The sequence below is a fragment of the Mustela nivalis genome (assembly GCF_964662115.1).
Source record: "Mustela nivalis genome assembly, chromosome: 2".
Lineage (NCBI taxonomy): Eukaryota > Metazoa > Chordata > Mammalia > Carnivora > Mustelidae > Mustela > Mustela nivalis.
Genome location: NC_139021.1, coordinates 151742694 through 151763014, shown reverse-complemented (window position 1 = coordinate 151763014; position 20321 = coordinate 151742694). Strand labels below are relative to the sequence as shown.

The following is a 20321-nucleotide window of genomic DNA, read 5'->3' as shown; positions in this document are numbered from 1 at the left end:
TGCTAGGGTCCTGGCTCTAACCAGTCACGTCCTTAAGGCTTGGGTCCTCCCACTTCTTCCTCTTAAAGCACCCACAACACAAGTCACATTTTTCTTGCTGGTATTGGTGTCTCCCACAGCATAACTTGGCAGGTTATTAAGTGACCGAGCTCTCTCTTTATGATGGCTTTCTCAAACCCCCCTCCCCACAACAGCTGGGAGGGTACAGAAGACACTTCTGAGTCACCACATGAGATTTCCACCAGCACAAAGGTAAAGGGCGAAGGTACCCCATGAAAGACAACATGGGGTAAGTCCCATTTGAATAAGGCCAACTCCGTCACCTCTGCTAATGGAGAAGATAAACACTTCAGGCAAAGCTTTCACCTGTCTCACAGGTGGTCAACTTTAAAGCTCTTTGTCTTGCCACCTGAGCCAACTCTTTGCCCACAATCTGTCTCTCATCTTGGCTCTTCCTCAGTAAAGAGAACGTCCCATTGACCAACAGATGCCTGGTGGTTTTTCTTGCTTCTCTTTTCCTCACTCCTTTATCCCCATCAACCTCCAAGTCTTCTTACCAAGTATCCTCTCTAAGTGGCTCTGCAGTCTGTCCACTTCTTGCATTCCAGGGGCCACTGCTCTAGCTCAGATGGCCACAATGTCCTCCGTTACTCAAATGACCCTTGCTGGGATCCTGGCCTTGGGCTCTTTTCCCGCCAGTCTGTTAAGTTGCAGGTTGTTTTTTTTTTTTTTTTTTTTTTTAAACATATAATGTGTTATTACAGAGTGATTTTTCTAAACTGCAAATCTGGTCAAGCCATTCACCTCTTTCAAATTCTTCAGTGGCAGGGTGCCTGGCTGGCTTAGTGGGTTAAAGCCTCTGCCTTCAGCTCAGGTCATGATCCCAGGGTCCTGGGATGGAGCCCCACATAGCGCTCTCTGCTCAGCGGGGAGCCTGCTTCCTCTTCTCTCTCTCTGCCTGCCTCTCTGCCTACTTGTGATCTCTGTCAGATAAATAAATAAATATAATCTTAAAAAAATAAAAATAAAAAAAAATTCTTCAGTGGCTTCCCATTGCCCTCAGGATGAAATGAAAACTCAACATTTTTCAAAAATCCTTGAAATCTGACTGCCTTTAACTCTCTATTCTTTTTTTTTTTAAGATTTTTTTTATTTATTTGTCAGAGAGAGAGAGAGTGAGAGCGAGCACAGGCAGACAGAGTGGAAGGCAGAGGCAGAGGGAGAAGCAGGCTCCCTGCGGAGCAAGGAGCCCGATGTGGGACTCGATCCCAGGACGCTGGGATCATGACCTGAGCAAAAGGCAGCTGCTTAACCAACTGAGCCACCCAGGTGTCCCTAACTCTCTATTCTCATCTATTTCTTATCACTCTCTTCACTAAACTGAATTTCAACTCTGTGTACTTTTCAGTTCCTTAAAAAATCCAGGTATTCTTATGTTTCAGTTTATAATGGACCATTTAGTCCTATTATTGTTTAAGTTGTTTCCATTTTCCTGTTATTCTAGACATTGTTGCAGTGAATATCCTTATCCACTACCCTTCATACCTAACCAGCTATTTCTGAAGAAACACATTCACAAAAGACTCTGTAAGATTAGTATCAAATTAATCCCCTTCCATTATGTTATTGATTTTCCCCAAAATTATGAGAATTCTCATCTTATAAATCTTTTCTCTTCCAACCTGATTCACCTGATTCACCTGTGGTGAATTTTCCTAATTACTGAGAAAGCTCACCATCTTTGTTTATGGAGCATTTTTTGGATCCATCTTTATTGCCCAGTTTCTATTATGTCAGGTTCCTTGGAAGCAGAACCTGAAATGAGGATTCTTGTGTTAGTGATTTATTGAACGTGCTCTTTAAAGCGATGAGGAAAACAGGACAGGGCAGGAGAAACAGGCAAAGATGTGCTTTCAGGAAGAGTCTCTCCTCAGCCTTATCCCAGCTCCGGAGTATCAGTCACGCTGTGGAGGCCAGAAGGCCGGGTGATAATGTCCTGCATCAGGCACAAGCCACAGGCCGAACTGGGTTGGGGGTAGGGGGTGGTGAGGTAAAGCTTCCCAGGCCTCTTTGGGTAAGGTGAGTTCCATCAGCCCAGGGCAGTGCTCTGGGGAGAGTGAAGAGAAACCATGAGTGCTCAAATTTGAATCAGCTGGAGAGAGGGTACACCAGCCTGGTGAAAGGGATTTGGTGGACACTAACAGCATTTATCAAATTGCATGTTTTTATTTGTTTTTTAGATCGGTGGGGGGGGGGGGGAGGACAAAGTGAGGAAAGAATCTCAAGCAGGCTCCACGTCCAGTGTGGAGCCTGACGAGGGGCTCAAGCTCACCACCTTGAGATCACGACCTGAGCCGAAATCAAGAGTGGAACACCCAACTGACTGAGCCCTCAAATTGCACCCCTCAAATTGCATATGTTTTTAAAAAATAATTTTTTAAAGCTTTTACTAAGGATGCTAAACTCCTCTGCTCTATAAGATGCCTCATTAATCTACTTTTTTAGTTGTACTTTTCTAACAGAACATTAGTTTTATAGAGGCAAGTTAATTTTCATGTTTTCTGGCTTTGATGACCACATTTAGGTTTTTTCCAACCCAAGGTTATTTTAGACAAAAAATGTACCTACCTTTTCTTTAGTATTTTACAAACTTTAAAAAAAATTTAATTCTTTAATCCATTTGAATTTAGTGTGGTGTACATTGGGTAGAAGATAAGGATTAGACTTTTTTTTTTCCTAAATGATAGAACAATAGCTAATGCTTAGTAGGTATATTCTGTAGGACTGGTCCTTCTTTGAGCCTCCTACAAATATGAATCTGCTTAACCCTTGCAGTAGAGCCATCGGTAGGGAGAAAAGAAGAAAGTGAGTCACGGAGTGATTATGAAATTTGCACAAGGTCACAGGTACGGAGTACTGGCAGGTTCAGATTTTAATATGCAGAGTCTTTAGTCTTTCCACTTAACTTTGTTTGCTGTACTGCCTTTCCTGCATAGCTAACCAGTTATTCCAACATCACGGAATTGAGAAGTCCACAACTTCCTGTAAATGGAGTTGTTCTGGACTCCGAAGTCTTTCACTCATCTCTATGAATTTCTGCACCAGTTACACAGTTTTAGTTCCCAGAGTCCTGTTGTACTCTGTAATACTGGGTGTACAAGTCCCTTCCACTGGTGTTTTTTGCTTGAAGACTGTATTTATTTATTTGAGAGAGCAGAGAGAGAGACAGAGGGCATGAATAGTGAGGAGGGGCAGAGGGAAAGGGAGACACAGACTCCCCATTGCACAGAGAGTCCAGATGGGGGCTCGATCCCAGGACCCTGGGATCACAATCTGAGCCAAAGGCAGATGGTTAACTGCCTGAGCCACTCAGGTACCCCCCTCCCATTATTTTTCTATGAATTTTTGTAGGTATTCTATTTATTCTTTCAAATCCCAACATATATACAAGGAAACCAACATATGTGGATGGTTTTAAATTTTGTTAAATTTATAATTTGGGGGAAAATTTGATGAACAATGTCTCATCAAAAAAAAAAAAGAAAGAAAGAAAGAAAAAAACCCCAAAACCAGAGTGTCTTCCAGTCGTCTTTAATTTCCCTATTAAAGAATTTTCTTCATAGAGGACCTATGTGTTTCTTAATTTATATTTTTGGAATAGTACCACCTTTTAAAATGACACTGAAAAAAAAGTGACATTTTATAGCAACTTACTATTAACCAAACGATTACCTTTTGTGTCTTTAGCTTGTAACTGACCATCTTGCCGAACTTTTCTCTAAGGTACTGACATTTTGTTGCAGAAAGTCAGTAATGCATCATGTTTTAACAAAGATAAATATTAGAAGGAAACCTGCCTGCCACTCTCCACTGAGGACCAGCCATAATGCCCACCTATTCTGAACAGGATAAGCGTCTGTTCATAAACTGGAAGAAGGCACATCTGCAAATATGTAGCAAAGGTACATAAACGAAGGAGCACCTGTATTTCTAAGCTTTTCCCAGTTGCTTCCTTTTTGAAGAGGCCAGACTCATCTGCAGTAACTTTACTTCCTAATGTAAGAGGCCCTCGCTATTATATCCGCTGCAAGTGAGGCAAATATACACGTAATATAACCAGTTGATTGAAATAGTAGAACAAAGTGGGACCTCAAAAAAAGATGACCATATGCCCCCTTAAGTATTTTGAGTTTAAAATCTATAAATGCACACTCCTGTGCCAATCTGTAAGGATCACATCTGTTCTTGGGATTATGGACCCTCTGATGGGACACCTACGGTTGTCTTTGATTTCCTGTCTCTTTAAAGAAGAAAAACAACTTAAGACTTGAGTGAAGCAATCCAAGTGTGGAATTTTTACTGGATCCCCCCAAATCTTAGTTGTCCTGTTCACACCTATTGTGACAGGTTTTTTTTTTTTTTAATGGCTCATCTTTTCAAGCCTTTCAAAAGCTTGAAAGAAATCCAAGTTTTCCTGGGAATTCCTTTTTTGTGCTTCATAGTGCAACAGTTTTCATAATATTTAGTTAATATATATATAACTTTACAATGCTAACCACAATGGCATCAACAGACTGGTGAACAAACATACATTAACCATTGGTGAATCCAAGTGGGGTGAGGGCAGAAGCAAGCCGGCACTTGAGGGAGTGGTGGACTCCTGTGTAGGCCTGGAGCAACGGTGGCATCAGCATCATTTTACGGAGGGAATGGGGTTGGCTAATCCATCAAACTGCTCAAGTAGAAGTCAGACAAGAATGCTTTTAGAGCCACCATGTTCAATACATACAGTATATAAACATACGTGTGTATATATGTGATATATTCTATTTGTAAACGTTTGCCATGGGTTTTTATCATTTTTAAGACCAGGAGTGGATTTTAAGTTTTATCAAATGTCTTATCCATTAAAATGATTCTGATTTTTCTAATTTGATTGATAAATAAATATGATAAAGTACAGTACATTAAAAATAACTGAAATATCCTTACAATCCTAGAATAAATCTCATTTGTCAGGCATGTTTTAATGGTCTCACTTTACCAATATTTTACCTAAGCATCTGTATCCATAAGTGAGACTGATATACAGCTCTTTTAAAAAATCATCTTTTCTCTCTCAGAATATCCTTTTTCTCACGGAAATGATTCTTTATATCAATAAAACATAACATGAATACAGACATTTGCAAAAAAGTCCACTTCCATTTATTTTAATGATTCTGCTACTTTAAAAAAAATCATTTCCAAAGTTGGTTGAGTACAATGGTTTGATATTTTTAATACAGCTATTAGGAAAATCAGTAGTAGGTTTTCAGGGACTTCCACCTCAAAGGAGGAAATTCTATTTCAAGAATATCATGAAGGTAAGCAGCAAAGGAAGAGGCCACATGTAATTTTACATGCACTTTCTCTCTCCTTCCACAAAATTTATAGCAATTCCTTTCAGAAAGAACTTTGACTTGATGAATACAAAGAGAGAGGTTTACAACAAAAATAAATCACCTAAAGGCCAATCCCTTGGTATGCCTTAATAGGCCTCAAAATGACCCCTTTTTGAAGAGTAAGATTAAAAAATAATAAGCCATGTATATCCAGCAAAGCAGCAAAACATGTATTTTTAAAGGAAGAAGAAACTTTTTAAAGAGTCTCCTGAAATACGGAAACATCTTATTCAATTATACCTGCTGTTTTATTACTTAACACAAAAAATAAATAAACTCGTCTCTGATTTTTCTCTTAAAGTATATCTAAATTCATTAAGTGGGCAGTCTTTTTTTTTTTTTTTTTTTACTGCTCCACTAGGTTTTGTTACTTTAATGGCTTGAATATAGAACTGTTTTTATAGATTACTGATTTCTAGTTCCAAATGAAAACAGTAAATCATAAAGGTTTTATTTCTATTGCGGCTGATGGACTATCAAAGGGAAGAAGGGAGTGTTGACAGAGACTGGGGATTCTTTTCAGCTCTCACACTTGGCTTTCTTGCAAGCTGGAAGAGAATCATCATCTGCTTCTGATGGTCGAGGTTTCTTCACTGTGGAAATAATTCCAAAAGCAGTTTTTCTAGTTTCTATAAAACAAACAGGGAAACCATAGCCCTTAAGACCTGATTTAAAAAGATGTGGTTTAACAAGTATCATCATGTTACTTTGATTTAACAACATTAGTAAATAATAAAGCCAGAATAACTGCTATGGATACTGATGTCATTCACTGTCAGTACCTTGTCATCCCCAATGGATACAAATACCAGTATATTATTTATATCTAATTCATTCTAAAGGGATTACTCAAGGGTAAAACTGCAGGACAGGTTCTCTCCAATGGTCTGTCCATGGTACCTTTGGCAGCCAGGGCCCAAGTCCCAGACTTTGGTGCAGCAGATGTTTTAAGTATGGTAGAAAGGCACACGAATCAAGAGAGCCTGATCAACAGTCAACTGTGTTCCTCCCATGGTGATGACATGAGCTTACTTCACTTTACAGCACATACTGTATCTGGGTCCCTCACTAGGTCATCTATGTACCTCTGAAGAATCAGTCGTATTGTATTAACACCCAGCAATGCCTGGTTATCTAACAGGTGTTCAATAAATACCTGTTGAGTGAATGAAAAAAAATCAAACTCACACATTTACTGATCTCTCATATACTGGTGACAATGGATAAAGAATGGGAATTGTGAGATACTAGGTCAGGCTGGCAGCAGAGTTCAACTTAAATCTATCCAATTTTAGCTAAAAATGTACTACTGGGCCAGGCCCTGTGTCATCTATAAAGGGTACTGAGATGCCTACCACAGAGATAAAAGAACGTGAGGGGCAAATGTAACGGGAATGGAGGCATCCATAAGAAGAAACTCTGCCTGGATGAATCAGGAAGGTATCATAACAGAAGTAACACTAGGAATACAGAAAAAAAAAAAGATGGGACTCCTTTGCAAAGGCATGCAGGAAAAGGGAAGAAGAACCTAGTATCTTTAGGGGACAATAAGCTGGTGTGAAGGGGGAATGTGAAAAATTTATGGGGAAATGGGGCTTGATGGGTAAGCTTAAGGCCGTAACGCCTTGAAAAGATCCAAATTTAGTTCTTATGAAATAAGGACTAGGGAGGAGAGAGAAGGAGAGATCCACTGGCTACAAAGAAGACAGAATCAAAAGAACTTCGATGAACATAAATTCAGTTAAGATTTCTTGTTTCAAGTAATAAAAGTCAAGTCAATTCTAGAGTTACCTAGGCATGACCTTCTCACTTATCAGGATTAATTCACCAAGTCTACTGAATCTTTGCCAATTATCTGAAGTGTTCTAATTTGTAAAAGGGACAAACTTCTGTCAAGATCATTAGAATGCCAACTTCCTCTGTCCCTTCTCTACAACCTCCTTAGAATTGCTATTCACTGGTTTCTGGAACCCTGAATGGCCCACCTAATCCTGATTCCCCATAGAGAGCCTTCCAGTGTTGAATGGCAGCTACTATGTGTCCTAAGTCTTCTGTTTCCAGATATCCAACACTACTTTCAACCATTTCATGATAAGGTTTCCAGACCCTCTAAGAACCTAGTAACTGTCTTCTGGTAGTGCTCCAGTGCACTGCTGTCCTTTGAAAAGGGGCACTCGGGATAATACACACGCCAGTTGAGACTTCATCAACGCAGAAGGTAGTAATAGTGAGACTCTGAATCCCCTTGCTTCAGATTCCTTTATTTCTTCTAGTGTAACCTGAGGCTGAATTCACAATCTTAGGAACCCATCACACTGCAGTCTAATATTGATCCCAATGTCAACTAAAAGCAGGGTAACTGTAATGTATCCTCCAGATGTGCTATTAATTCTGCAGGGACAGCAGCCATAAACCAGGACTCTCACACAGTGGGAGGGTAATGCTACCTAGAGTCCATAAGGTCTCCTTTAGTTTAGCTTCATAAAAGCCTAGCTTTATACATACCCTCTGCTGAACAGCTGAGTTTTTTTAAGGGCAGAGCTTCATATCTTTCCAATTATATTTTCTTATTAGCTTCCTTTTCATATTTTAGTCTACTTTGGAACACCAATTGTTATCCAAAATCTTGATGACTCCTTATGTTCATTTAAAACAGACAAAAATAATGGCAGAACAACCAAAGCACAAACCTACATTTCTTAATTTCAAGACAATCTTGATAAAGTCCTAATGAATCTGGCCATTCCCAGAGCTTATGTGATAGGGCCTAGCCTACATAATACAGTTAGCCTACATAATACAGTTATCTCAAACTAAAAATGTTGAAAACAGAAGCAAAATCATCTAATTTACAGTAAGTCAATACAGAAATCAATTCTCCCAAGTGGGGATCAGATCATTAAATCTAGAAAATCTAGATAAAACATACATGGCCTCAATAACTCACCTATTCATATGTCAAATAACCTAGTCTACATGTAGCCTTATTCTGAAGTTTAAATTTATGTAGGTGATATCAAGCGAACTGCTTCGTGACCACTATTACTAGTGCTAAAAATCACAGAGAGAACAAAGATAAAAGAGATCGAAAGTATAAATTTTTCTTATTTTTTTTTTTAAAGGGAAGGAAGAGAGACAGTATGTTTTGAAAAGTTTATTTACTTGAGAGCACACGTGTGCACACGAGGGGCAGAGGGAGGTGGACAAACTGACTCTGTGCTGAGCACAACGCCTAATGTGGGGCTCGATCCCACAACCCTGGGATCAAGACCTGAGCCAAAATCAAGAGTTGGGACACTTAACTGACTGAACCACCCAGGCGCTTCTAAATTTTTTTCTTTTTAAAAAACCTCATCTTCGGGGCACCTGGGTGGCTCAGCAGGTTAAGCCTCTGCCTTCGGCTCCGGTCATGATCTCAGGGTCCTGGGATCGAACCCTGCATCGGGCTCTCTGCTCAGCGGGGAGCTTGCTTCCCCCCTCTCTCTGCCTGCCTCTCTGCCTACCTGAGATCTCTGTCAAAAAAAAAGAAAAAAAAATCTTTATAAAGAAACAAAAAAAAACAAAAAACCCCTCATCTTCATTCTCTAAAGTCTTGGCATAGCAAATATTTCTGGTTTAATTTTTATCATCTGGTGAATATGAAGTTCAGTGGCTTCAAGTAGTGGAATTAAGGTGAGGATGTAAGTTTATGTAAATGAAACGTGAGTAAAAGATACACAGTCTGCCCATAGTTAAGCATGAAAAAAAAATGAGAAAAAGGATCATGAGTTGTATTAAATATGAAAAGACACTATTTTGAGTTTTTTAGTTGGGTTTTTAAAATGTATTTGCTGTTTCTGTGTTCCTAATAAATGGTTTGACATCAATTTTTTCACATTTCAGTTCTTGCAAATGATGACTTCAACAGGGGAAGCATGCCTCCCTGGAGAGGAGGGAGGAGGAAGGTAGACGGGCCCAAACATGTGGAGCTTGGAAGACACATTCAGTACTCAGCTTTGTAACACAGACCACGTTCAGTCCACAGAGGACACTAAGTCAAGTCTGGAGCAAAGGGTGAGAAGCATTGGGGGGTAAGGTTAAAACAGGCTGAGCAAAGATGAGCCTAAAGGAGGTGTGCAGAGCAGGATAGTAAAAGTAAATAGGCTCCATTGTCTGATTAAAAAAGACTGGCTTGGGGCGCCTGGGTGGCTCAGTGGGTTGGGCCTCTGCCTTCAGCTCAGGTCATGATCTCAGAGTCCTGGGATGGAGCCCCGCATCAGGCTCTCTGCTTAGCAGGGAGCCTGCTTCCCCGTGCCTCTCTGCCTACTTGTAATCTCTGTCAAATAAATAAAAATCTTTGGGACGCCTGGGTGGCTCAGTTGGTTAAGCCGCTGCCTCCGGCTCAGGTCATGATCCTAGGGTCCTGGGATCGAGTCCTGCATCGGGCTCCTTGCTGAGTGAGGAGCCTGCTTCTCTCTCTCTGCCTCTGCCTGACGCCCTGCCTGCTTGTGTTCTCCCACACTCTCTCTCTCTCTCTCTGACAAATAAATAAATAAATAAATAAATATTCTAATTAATTAGTTAATTAATTAAAATCTTTAAAAAATAAAAAAATTAAAAAATACTGCCTCCTAACATGAGCATTTGGTGTTTTTATTGGAAGAACTTGCTCACCTCCGTGCAGAAGCACCGCTCGGCAGTTGGTGGACACGGCGGCCTTGGCATCACTTTCAGACAGCCCAAACAGTAGTCCTCTGGTGGGGCCATTAAAGCTTTCAACATAGCGTCAGCCAAGGACAGGGGACTACCAGAAACCCAACTGCCAACCCCGCTCCCCTGGCCACACCAAGAGGGATTTTCACTCTCTAGTAGTTCTAGCCTGAATGCAATGGGCATCTGTGAAGAGACTGAATCTAAGCTTTTATAATATAGAGTCCCTTCTTCCCCTTTTTCTATTTCACCCTTAACACAGGAAACAAAAGGATGAAGCTCTCTACAACGTATGTAATTTATTTTTGAAATTTTACATTGGTAAACTCACAGTAAAAGGTTAAAAAAAACCCTTAAACTATAATACCACATCAACTTCCAAATTTCCTACATTTCAACAGCTTCCAACTCAGAAAAGGATACAAGTTTGCCACATCGTATGGGCCTCTTATTTCTAAAGGCTAAAATAAAGTGAACAAAAAAAGACAGGAGAGAAGTTATTCATAGTATTTCAATGATTTCATTTGCAGTAAATTAATAGGATGCTTAAATATCCAAAAACTAAAGGAGTTAACCACATCAATTTAAGTCCTTACAATTTTGATGATTTTCTTAAGTTTCCAAGTTTCTAAAAGAACCCTGAAAGCATTCTGTAACAGCATAAAGAAAAAAACTTCACATAAACAAAACGTGCATCCCAGAAGAAATGGGGATACATTTTATTCTCAGCAACCGCAATGGGCACAGGCAATTCAAAATGCAAATATGCAATAAGCATTCATTACATTACTATTAATTTATCCTCTAGAAACACGTTTCAAAGTTTTATAACTTGAAAAGTGAAAACAAAGTACTCACGCCAGACTTACCCTTTCTGCAGCACTAGACAGAATCACATTCTGCCAAAGAGAAAGTGTTCAGTATTAATTTCAGATAAATGAAAAAAAAAAAAAGGAAAAGTCTTCTAATACACATAACCAGTTATCACTTGATAACATTTAAGTTTCTACAAATACCATTCTTCTAAAGATAAGGTAAAGAATCAAAGAGAAAGACCTTAGGATCAAGAGCAGCCTACAAGACAAGAAATACAGTAAGCCTTCCCACTAGATCTTACAAAAGGTGAATTCATTTAAAAAACTACTTGAAAAAGTCCTATAATCTTAATTCAACTAACTGATGACAAACAATTGTTATCCAGACCATTCTTTTCAAAGTAGGTGAACTTCAAATTCCTTATAAAGGGTTTCCACACATGTTCCTCCCCCACCCTGCCATTCTTCTTCCTTTGATATTGCTCCTTCCCTTAGAACTTGCAGGGTTCATTGACATGGGAGAATTTGTTTCCCAGCTTTGAGAACTTTCTGCTTTAGGGAAAAGGAAGCAGATAAACATTTCCAGTATATTAATAATAAGCATAAACTGCTGGATTTGAAAAACACCTTGAAATCTGGGAACCATACCTTTCCTTTGCAGACCTGCATCAAGTTGAGGGCATTGGAAATTGTGTACCTTCTCATTGTGGAATCTTTGATAGCAGGGCTGTAGATGAGTTCAAAGCCCACGCCTCGGTCAATTGCCTTCACAGGAGATAAAGGAAATAAACTGTCAAGGAGAAACACACACTGTCCTACTTTCTTTTCACTAAGAATCTCCCTCACCTCCCTCTTCAACCCCACCTTAGACCTCCCACATGTCAAGGTACAGCCTGAACAAAGACAGATTCATGCCTGAATGGCACCATCCGCAGGGGAAGGCCGATGTTTGGCTCTATCTGATCAATAGTGGATCTTAGCTGTGGGGAAGCTGACTTTATATAAATAGGAATCATGAGGCAGCTACAGAGAGCAAAGTTGCAGTGGGGTGGCAAATGGGTTATTCCTCCACGAACTATTAAAAGGAAGATGGAGATGTGCTCCCTACACTTCCAGTAAACTGCAAAGAAACAACAACAACAAAAATTAATTGGACCTAACAATGTAAGAGACAAAGAAATGAAGAGCTGAAAAATGCTTGAAGAACAGGGGTGGGAAGGCCCCTCAGATGAGTCAATTATTACATATGTTGAATGAAGGAAGTATCGTGTCAAGTGCATGCTAAGAGTCTTATGTGTGTATTTAACCCTAATGACACCTTTATGAGGCACTGTGACAGAGACTGCTAACTGACCCCAGTATCTGTTCTCCCCTTGTCCTTTCCTACTAGAGTCTTGAGTTCTGGCTGGGCTCAGGCATGAAAGAAGCCTGGCCTCTTAATTAACTATTTCGCCCAGCTCACCTCACCAGACAAGCTTAGTCTTTTACATGAGAAAAAGAAACTTCTTTCCTACTTACAGCATTCTTAATAGCTGGGCATCCAGAAGTAAGAAAACAGTCTGGAAGGGGTGGAAACAGAACTGAAATCCACCACCACACTGTCCATCTTTTCTGATGACCAGCTCTGTGTCTTCATCCATTCATGACAGGTATGTGTTCAGCCAACTATGTGTGGGAATGGTGAGCAAACGCTGACACGGTTCCTCCCTTTTCAGAGCTTTTACTCTAAGGGGACTACCAAATAACTACCAAAACCCTAATACTTCAATTGTGGAAAGTGCTATCAAGAACTTTAAGAGTAGATGATGAAGGAACTGAGTAAACAGGCATTTTCAAAGGGAGGAGTACACGGAAAGGCTCTGGGGTTGGAGGGAGTGTGGGAGCACAGGGAGGAGGTCATGGCTGGGGACAAGAGTGAGGGGGCCCCCTGTGGTGGGAATGGAGGCTAAGGAGGGTGGGAAGGGCCAGTCTTTAGGACTGCAGACACACTGATCTCAGCAGTGGGAAGCATCTGAAGGATGCTGCCATGGCAGGGGAAGTCCCTAGTTGGTGGCAGTGCTCTTCTGAACGAACAAAGGAAGGACGGCAGGCACAAACTGGGCAGCACCTGGCAAGTGAGTTTCTATTACCCTCCCGTGTGGCCACAGGAGGTCTACTTCTTAATGTTCACAAGGAATGGAAAAACTGGTCTTCCAGAACTGGCAGCCCACCTTAAACTAACTCAGGTGCACATGGAAGGCCCCTACTTTCTCTCCCTGAACCGAGACTCCCTTTTTCCTATCCCCTAATCCTCCCTTCATTAACTTTTCCTCTTGCCTTAAGGTTCTGAGATTTTACTGTAGAATTCCTTACATATCTGATATTAGTTTAGTTAAAATTTACATGGGATTTTCCATATTGCAACCTTCCCTGACAATTTCTTCCCACCTCTAAACCTTGGGCTTGTGTTGATTATTTCTGGGAATGGTGTCTGTGATAATATTCTTTGTGCCAAAGTTAAATGTGCACCTCGGTCTCCCTGCCTATCTTGTACACAGCTGGAGAGCAGCGTCATGATATTTCTTTGTAAGACATAACTGCCTTTTATGCAAAAAGTGTTAAATGTATTTATATTCTGAGTAGATAAATAGTACCTTATAGGAAAGAGGTTATGTAATAATGCTGCTCACCACAGATTATTCATGTAAAAGGAACCAGGATAAAACTGGCGACTTATTCAACAGTTAAACCACAACACTTCCTTTAGCCAGATTCTCAACTATTTCTTTGGCTACTTCTCTTACCAAAATTACTAATTAGTCAAAGAAGCTGACATTTTTTCTTCATCCTGCTATTTGCTGAACTAAAACACAAGGCAGGAGGATGGAGAAGGGGAGAAGATGTGGATGATACACAGACCTGGGGGACCAGGTCATAAAGTATCCCTAACTGTATCTAAAATTTTAACCCCTTCTGGGGATGAGATCAAAATAAAAACTCTCTTTCACAGAGGGAGGGAGCGAAGACAATAATCAGTTTAATTAGTCTTAAAGAAAAATGTTCTGATTTTGCTCTTAGTACATTAATCAAGTTCACTTTTAAACAGCTAAGAAAAGTCCGAGACAGAGAAATTACACATAATGTGCTACTGACGGTTGTGAATATTTCTTTCATAATGCTATACTTTAAATTTTTCAATGGATAAAATATAGACTCATTACCTGGGCCTGTTTCTAAGACCATTCTAATGTAAATTGCCTTAAGCTTGTCAAATGATTGTTCTTAACAGCCTCTTCATAAAGCATGACAGTGCCTGCCTGATTGGCTTTTGTTCACATCTCTGACCAAGGTTCTGGAATAGGCAGATGATCAGATTTCTTTACTAATGAGAAGTAACAGTCATAATGACGCTACAAAGGGCAGGTGTGTGATACGTGATCAAGAAAAAACTGGTGGTAAAATTCCAAAAACTAAGCAAAGCTGAAGATGACAGGAAGAAAACAGAGAGTTGATTACCAGGCCAATATACAGATTCTCTGGTAATTTCATAAAAATTCTTTACTGAGTTCAAAAAGATTCAACACCCTCTGGTGTAACATTATTTAAGGTAATTTGTTCATCTAATTCACTAATGAAAGTCACATAAAAAAGCAATAAGAAGTTTTACTTGTATGTCTGCTCCCATCTGCCCCATTCCCACCTCTTATAATTACTTCTATTAATTTGTGTCTTCTTCCAGAGTGTCTTCATACAAACATAAGTAAATATGAATACATATTATTTTTCCTCTTTCTTACCCAAAAGGTAGCACACCATATTCTTGCTCTGACTCGAGGGCTTTTCTATGTCAGCTCCTAACTCCTGAATTCTGTTTTATAGCGGCACAGTATTTCACTGGAAAGATACAGCGGCGTGTAATTAACCATACCTCCATCAAGAGACTTTGGGCTATTTCAATCTATCTGTAGAATAAACACTCAAGCTGGGTATTACGGGCTGAACTGTGTCCCCCCTCCCCACCCACCTGAAAGGTATGCTAAAGTCCTAACCCTCAGTGCATCAGAATGTGACCTTACTTGGAAACAAGGTTGTTGTAGATGTAATTAGTTAAGATGAGGTCATTGGTCTAAGATACACCCCGGATCCCAAGACTGGGGTCCTTACAACATGACAACTACATAAAGACACAGACACAGAGGTAGAACATACTGAGACGAAGCCAGAAGACTGTGGAGTCACACAGCTGTACACCAAGGATCCCTAAAGATTATTTACTGACAAATCAGAAGCAAAGAAGGGGCAGAGAAGGATTGATTATCCTACAGCTCCTATAGGGAGCGTGATCCCGATGATATCCTGATTTCAGACTTCTAGCCTCCAGGAGCATGAGACAATAAATCGCTGTTGTTTTAAGCCACCCAGTTTGTGGTGCTTTGTTTTGGCAGCCCTAGGAAACTAATACACCAGGTCAGAAAGGGAAAGCAATTGTAATTCGGATGGTTGTTGCCAAATCACCCACTTCCCCATAGGGATCGTTCCAATTTACACTGTTCCAGCAATGTACGAGAATGCCTGCTTTCCCGCAACCTTACGGCAGAGTGTACATCAAACTCTCAGGCTTGTGCCAATCAGTTAGGTGTTTTTCATGTAAATTTTTCCTATAATGAGGAATTTAAGTATCTTTCATTTTTGAGGGCCATTTGTATTTCCTTTCCAGTGAAATGTCTTCACATTCTTAATCCATTTTGGGGGGCTGTTCATCTGTGCTTTTTAGCTTCTCATTAGCCTTTTAGCTTTGAAATATGTGAAAATATTTTCACCAGTCTTTTAACCTTCTTTCTGTTTTTTTTTTTGCCACACAAAATTGTTGATACTGGCAAGTTTGCTAGCACTGGTCTAAGCCCTGGATCGATAAAGCACTCAATACATTTAGGTTCACAATATGTGTGATGAAAAATAAAGTTTATAGAGCTCTCACACCCAACTCAAGTATATATGGCATCATTCCTGGAACAACTTCACTGCTTCAGACACTATTTGCTGGACACTTCTCAGTGGGGACTAATTGGACCATGAAGACAGAAATAGATTATAGTTAAAGGGAGTGCTGAGAGGAAAACATCAGGGAACATAACACATATAAGCACTGAAATAACTCCATAAACTTGAAGTCATTGTTGAATGGCAAGAACACTGGGGAAAAAAAAAAATTAAAGGGAAAAATCAAAGGAAGGTAAAGATATGTGTTGCTAAAAAAATTGTTCTTGAAACCTGAATTCCTAAAGATCATGTTCTAAAATATAAGATTATTCTATGCTTAACAAAGAGTTGTGCTGTAAAGTAATTTTAAATAGCATTTCCCAGTGGGAAATGACAGCAGATTTAAAATCAGAGCTCGAGTACAATTCCGAAGTCAACTTGTGAGAGAAGTGTGAGCCACAAACTACCTGAGTCCGATCTTATCTGCATAATGGAGGTACTTCACATCCACATGCCCTATGGCTGCTGGGCTGGAGCAGCTGAGAAAGTGCCTAAACCATAAGATAAGTAATGAGAAGTCACCTGACTGTCTAAGAAGACAAGCTGAATTTAACTTTTTGAAATCCAACTATCACATGATGAAGTTGTGATTTCCATACAGGTTAGACTCCAGAAGAGGTCTGTAGGAGATTTTAGAGGGAATTACATAACTGACATTATGGTGCCCCAAGCATGTGTTGAAGATAACTAAGGGGGATGCGAGCTCTAAGTTGTACAAAGGAATGCTCTGGTGTGCTGCTCCAGCTCCTGGGCCACTTTCATGACCCCAGCTGTCGTCGTCTTCTAACTTTACTGAGGAATAACTGACAAATACAACTATACATATTTAAAGTATATAATACAATGATCTGATACGCATATACATTGTGGAATGATTACTAAGATCCACACAACTGGCACATCTATCACCTGACATAGTTAATGTAACCTTTTTTTTTGGTGAGAATGCTTCAGGTCTATTCTCAACAACTTTCAAGTACACAACACTGTACTATGAACTACAGTCATGCGAGTACATTAGAGTCTCCAAAGTTATTCTTCTTGTAACTGGAAATTTGTACCCTCCAACCTATCATGCCAACCTTTTGAGCTGATAACTGTCACATGGCTTAAGGCCTCTGGGAAGAAGACTAATGAATTAAGTATTTTAATGTTCCTGCTTTTTACCACCACAAAATAAAGGGATACATTAATCCTTTCTAAATTAAGATCTGTGCCCAATATGGTGATCCTTATAAAGTCAGCCTATCAACTTTTCATGGCCAAAGACAAGTTTACTAACAAGTCCAAAGGAGCATGCAAGGACCGGGACCTAAGATTAATTATTACTCTCATTTACCACATTTTCTATCCTTTCATGGTGAACATATTTCCGTATTTTAATGTAAAATCTTACAGCTCCATATCTAGAATAGATATTATTAGATACAAATAATACATACATATCATACAACTCTTAGTTACCCTGAACAATAAGCTAGCTACCTCTTATTATATGTTTCCAGCTTACTCTTTCAAATGAAAAAAAATGGGTGGTGAATAAATATGGACTTTTGTGCTTCCTGACCAATTCACACCACAGCCTACTTCTACACTAGATGAAGACTAAAAATAATCCTGCACAGCCCTTCCTTCCACTCCATCATCTAGTTTTTATTAAACAACATATGTAAAATGTTCACACCAGATTTTTAAAAAAGCAGACACTGTGTTAAATACTGCATATCCCTCTCGCTTGTCAAATTTTTACTTTTCAGAATTCTTAAATTGAAATACATGGGCATTGAGCCAAAAATATCCATCAAACAGCAGTTTTCCTGTACCTACAGATGGAACTGGAGGGTGGGCGGTCCTACTGCCACTGTCCCCACTGCCATCCTCCTCATGCTGCCCCAGTGCCCCACTTCCCTCTATGCCCACACTTCCTGCCAGACCCTGACAGCCAGATAAAGACTGATGACAAGGACGATTTGGCCATGTTCCCCAAGCTGCACCTTGATAGGCTAAATTTGACATATATTCATTCGACTGACAAATTCTAAGGAGCATCCATTGCAGGCAAGATTTTGCCGATAATTAAAAAGACCCAGCCCACAGCTGGTACACTCTATAAGCTTACAATCTGGGTTGAACAGTAGGGCACATTCATAAGGAACTAACTGAAAGCCCTTGCCAAAACAGCCATTGAGAAGCCTACCACTGTTGAAGGACATGAGGAGTTATGTGCTGTGCACTGCTGTCCATCTGTTCCATGGACTTGGCCTTAGCATCCCATGCTACTATCTCCTCCCAGTCAAGGGCACAGTACCGTAAGTGGGTTCACTCAGGCAAAGAAGTCTAGAAAATGGCCTTCCTTATTTATTAAGACAAAGAGAGAGGTTAAAAAAAAAATGTAAGCTGAATACCAATTTACAGAGTGGCTGCACCACCTAACTGCAGAAATTGGATGGGTAGTTGGAGGCTAGTAAAAAGCCTTCTAGAGACAGAGCTTGCTACCTCTGAAGAGGAACAATATGTGAGGCCAATGAGACTGTCATCATCTCGGGTACTGTATTTGTTTGTGCCTTTTATCGCGGGTAGCTGGAGCATCTCAGAGTTCTCTTTTGATAGGGTACCAACCAGAACTTTCCCCATCCTGGGACTGTCGGGTTGAATGGCTTCTCTTTGCTAGCCTGCATTTACCACACTGCACAGGTGAGCTGCTAAAAACAACACAGATCTCCAACCTGAACATGTGATGATTCAGGATTGTTTTTAGGGTTTATTTTTTTAAGTACCAGCAAGAAGACAGGAAACATGATTTGAGCTTAGTAAATACTGTTTTATGTTCAGTAGCACTCTCTGTATTTATCAGAAAAGAGCTGGTTTATAGTTTTCCTCTTACATATAAGACTTTAAAATTTTGAGTCCTTTTCAAGTTCTTTAGTAGCATATTTTTAGGGCTGGAACATAAGCCAACTTAAATTTTTCCACACGGATTCAATTTCTGCACACCACATAGATCAATGTTCTCCTTTCACTGTCTCCCCCTACTCTTGGCCTCGAGCCAATTCCTTAGCAGCGGCGACAGCGAAAGAAAGCTCGAGGAAGTTGTGATTCCACAGAGACAGAAGAAGAGGGGAGTTATCGATCTTGAAAAAGTGCCTAAGTTTTTAATTTTCCAATTCTGACAGGACAAGGTATGAAATGTGGACTGCCTGTGACACCCTCGGTCTCCTTCGAGAGGAATTCTTGAGAAGGGGAGACAGGTTTGGAAGCTGCTCTTCTGAAACAGCATTCTAACCCTTCCCCAGGACCCGGCTGCCCGCGCAAACAGCTGACCGCCGTGCTGACCCGACAGCCATGGAGGTCAAGCTCTACCACCTTTCTGATGAAGACTGGCAAGGTGTGACAGATGGAAGATAAAGGGTTGGGAGAAACAAGAGAAACTACGTAGAAAGGTAAGGAGAATTCCATTGCAGAAGCAGGAACAAAACTTTCCCGAACACATGGCCACCTTCTAAGATTATTATAAAAGTGATCCTGGGCTTTTGCGTCAACCAGCGAGCTTCAGGGTAGATCATCCTGCTTGGACCTCGTCCGCTGGGCGTTCTGCACCCGGCTCCCTCCTCTACACACCCGCCCAAGCTCGCTGGTACCTCAGGAACCCTTCTCTGTTTTTTACCCCCTACCTCTTCTTTTCTAGATTGCCCTATCCCCTTACTGTTCAATGCTCAGGCTCTAAGTGTCTGTGATTATGGCTATCCTTATAAGAAATATCCTTCATTAACTCTGGCTTCTAAGGTCTTTTAAACACATCTTAATAATTTATTGGATAATTTTTGTTTCAAGTTCCCTTCCTACCTCTAGTCAGCTTTCAAAAATGAAAATCTTCTTTCCTAAACTGCCTATTTATCATCAGCCTTAGGTTTTTCCTTCTAAAGAATACTAGGTCCTTCTGTCCCTTTTCCGGTTCGTTAACGTGGGTTTGTACAGACTCACATATAAAAGAGAAAGTACAACACTCACCACATTAATAGGTGGTCTTTTGAAGTAAAATGGTAGTTTCTCTGTTACAGTTATGCAGACTAAATCCACATCTAAATGTGTACAAGCGACCTGTCAAGAAAAAAACAAAAACAAAAACAACAGGTAAAGACGAAAGAAAGAAATGGCACACATTAAGAATGGGAGACATAGTCAAATCTGATTTAAGGAAATATAAATTATATATGGTTCAGTCCACAGGCATCATAATGGTGTTGAAATGTACCTGTCAATGAGTAGCCACTCCTTCACATTCGGTTTGAGTGGTTTAACTGTAACTGAACTGGAGCACAGTGGTATGTCCACGGATCATCTCACCAGACAGAGC

General features: G+C 40.2%; 2 protein-coding genes across 6 annotated transcripts in view; one reads left to right on the top strand and one right to left on the bottom strand.

Annotated features, from left to right (window-relative positions):
* Positions 1-1740: 1740 nt before the first annotated feature.
* RPP30 (ribonuclease P/MRP subunit p30) overlaps positions 1741-20321 on the bottom strand; it is a 30127-nt gene continuing 11546 nt past the window's right edge. The window contains exons 6-11 of one of the 5 annotated variants that reach the window (XM_082721920.1): positions 19976-20065; positions 11597-11713; positions 11003-11032; positions 10557-10594; positions 10098-10177; positions 1741-2107 (exon numbers count right to left, since the gene is read on the bottom strand). In XM_082721920.1, coding sequence (XP_082578046.1) covers positions 1956-2107; positions 10098-10177; positions 10557-10594; positions 11003-11032; positions 11597-11713; positions 19976-20065 — 507 coding nt within the window. In that variant the 3' untranslated portion in view covers positions 1741-1955. Of the gene's footprint in view, positions 2108-5185; positions 6074-10097; positions 10178-10556; positions 10595-11002; positions 11033-11596; positions 11714-19975; positions 20066-20321 lie in introns of those variants that run through there. The other 4 variants (XM_082721921.1, XM_082721922.1, XM_082721923.1 and 1 more) reach the window with 4 other exon arrangements.
* Positions 19039-20321, top strand: part of HTR7 (5-hydroxytryptamine receptor 7) — a gene marked incomplete at its 5' end in the record, with an annotated part of 110524 nt that continues 109241 nt past the window's right edge. Inside the window, one exon of the mRNA XM_082721914.1 lies at positions 19039-19407. The remainder of the gene's footprint in view (positions 19408-20321) is intronic.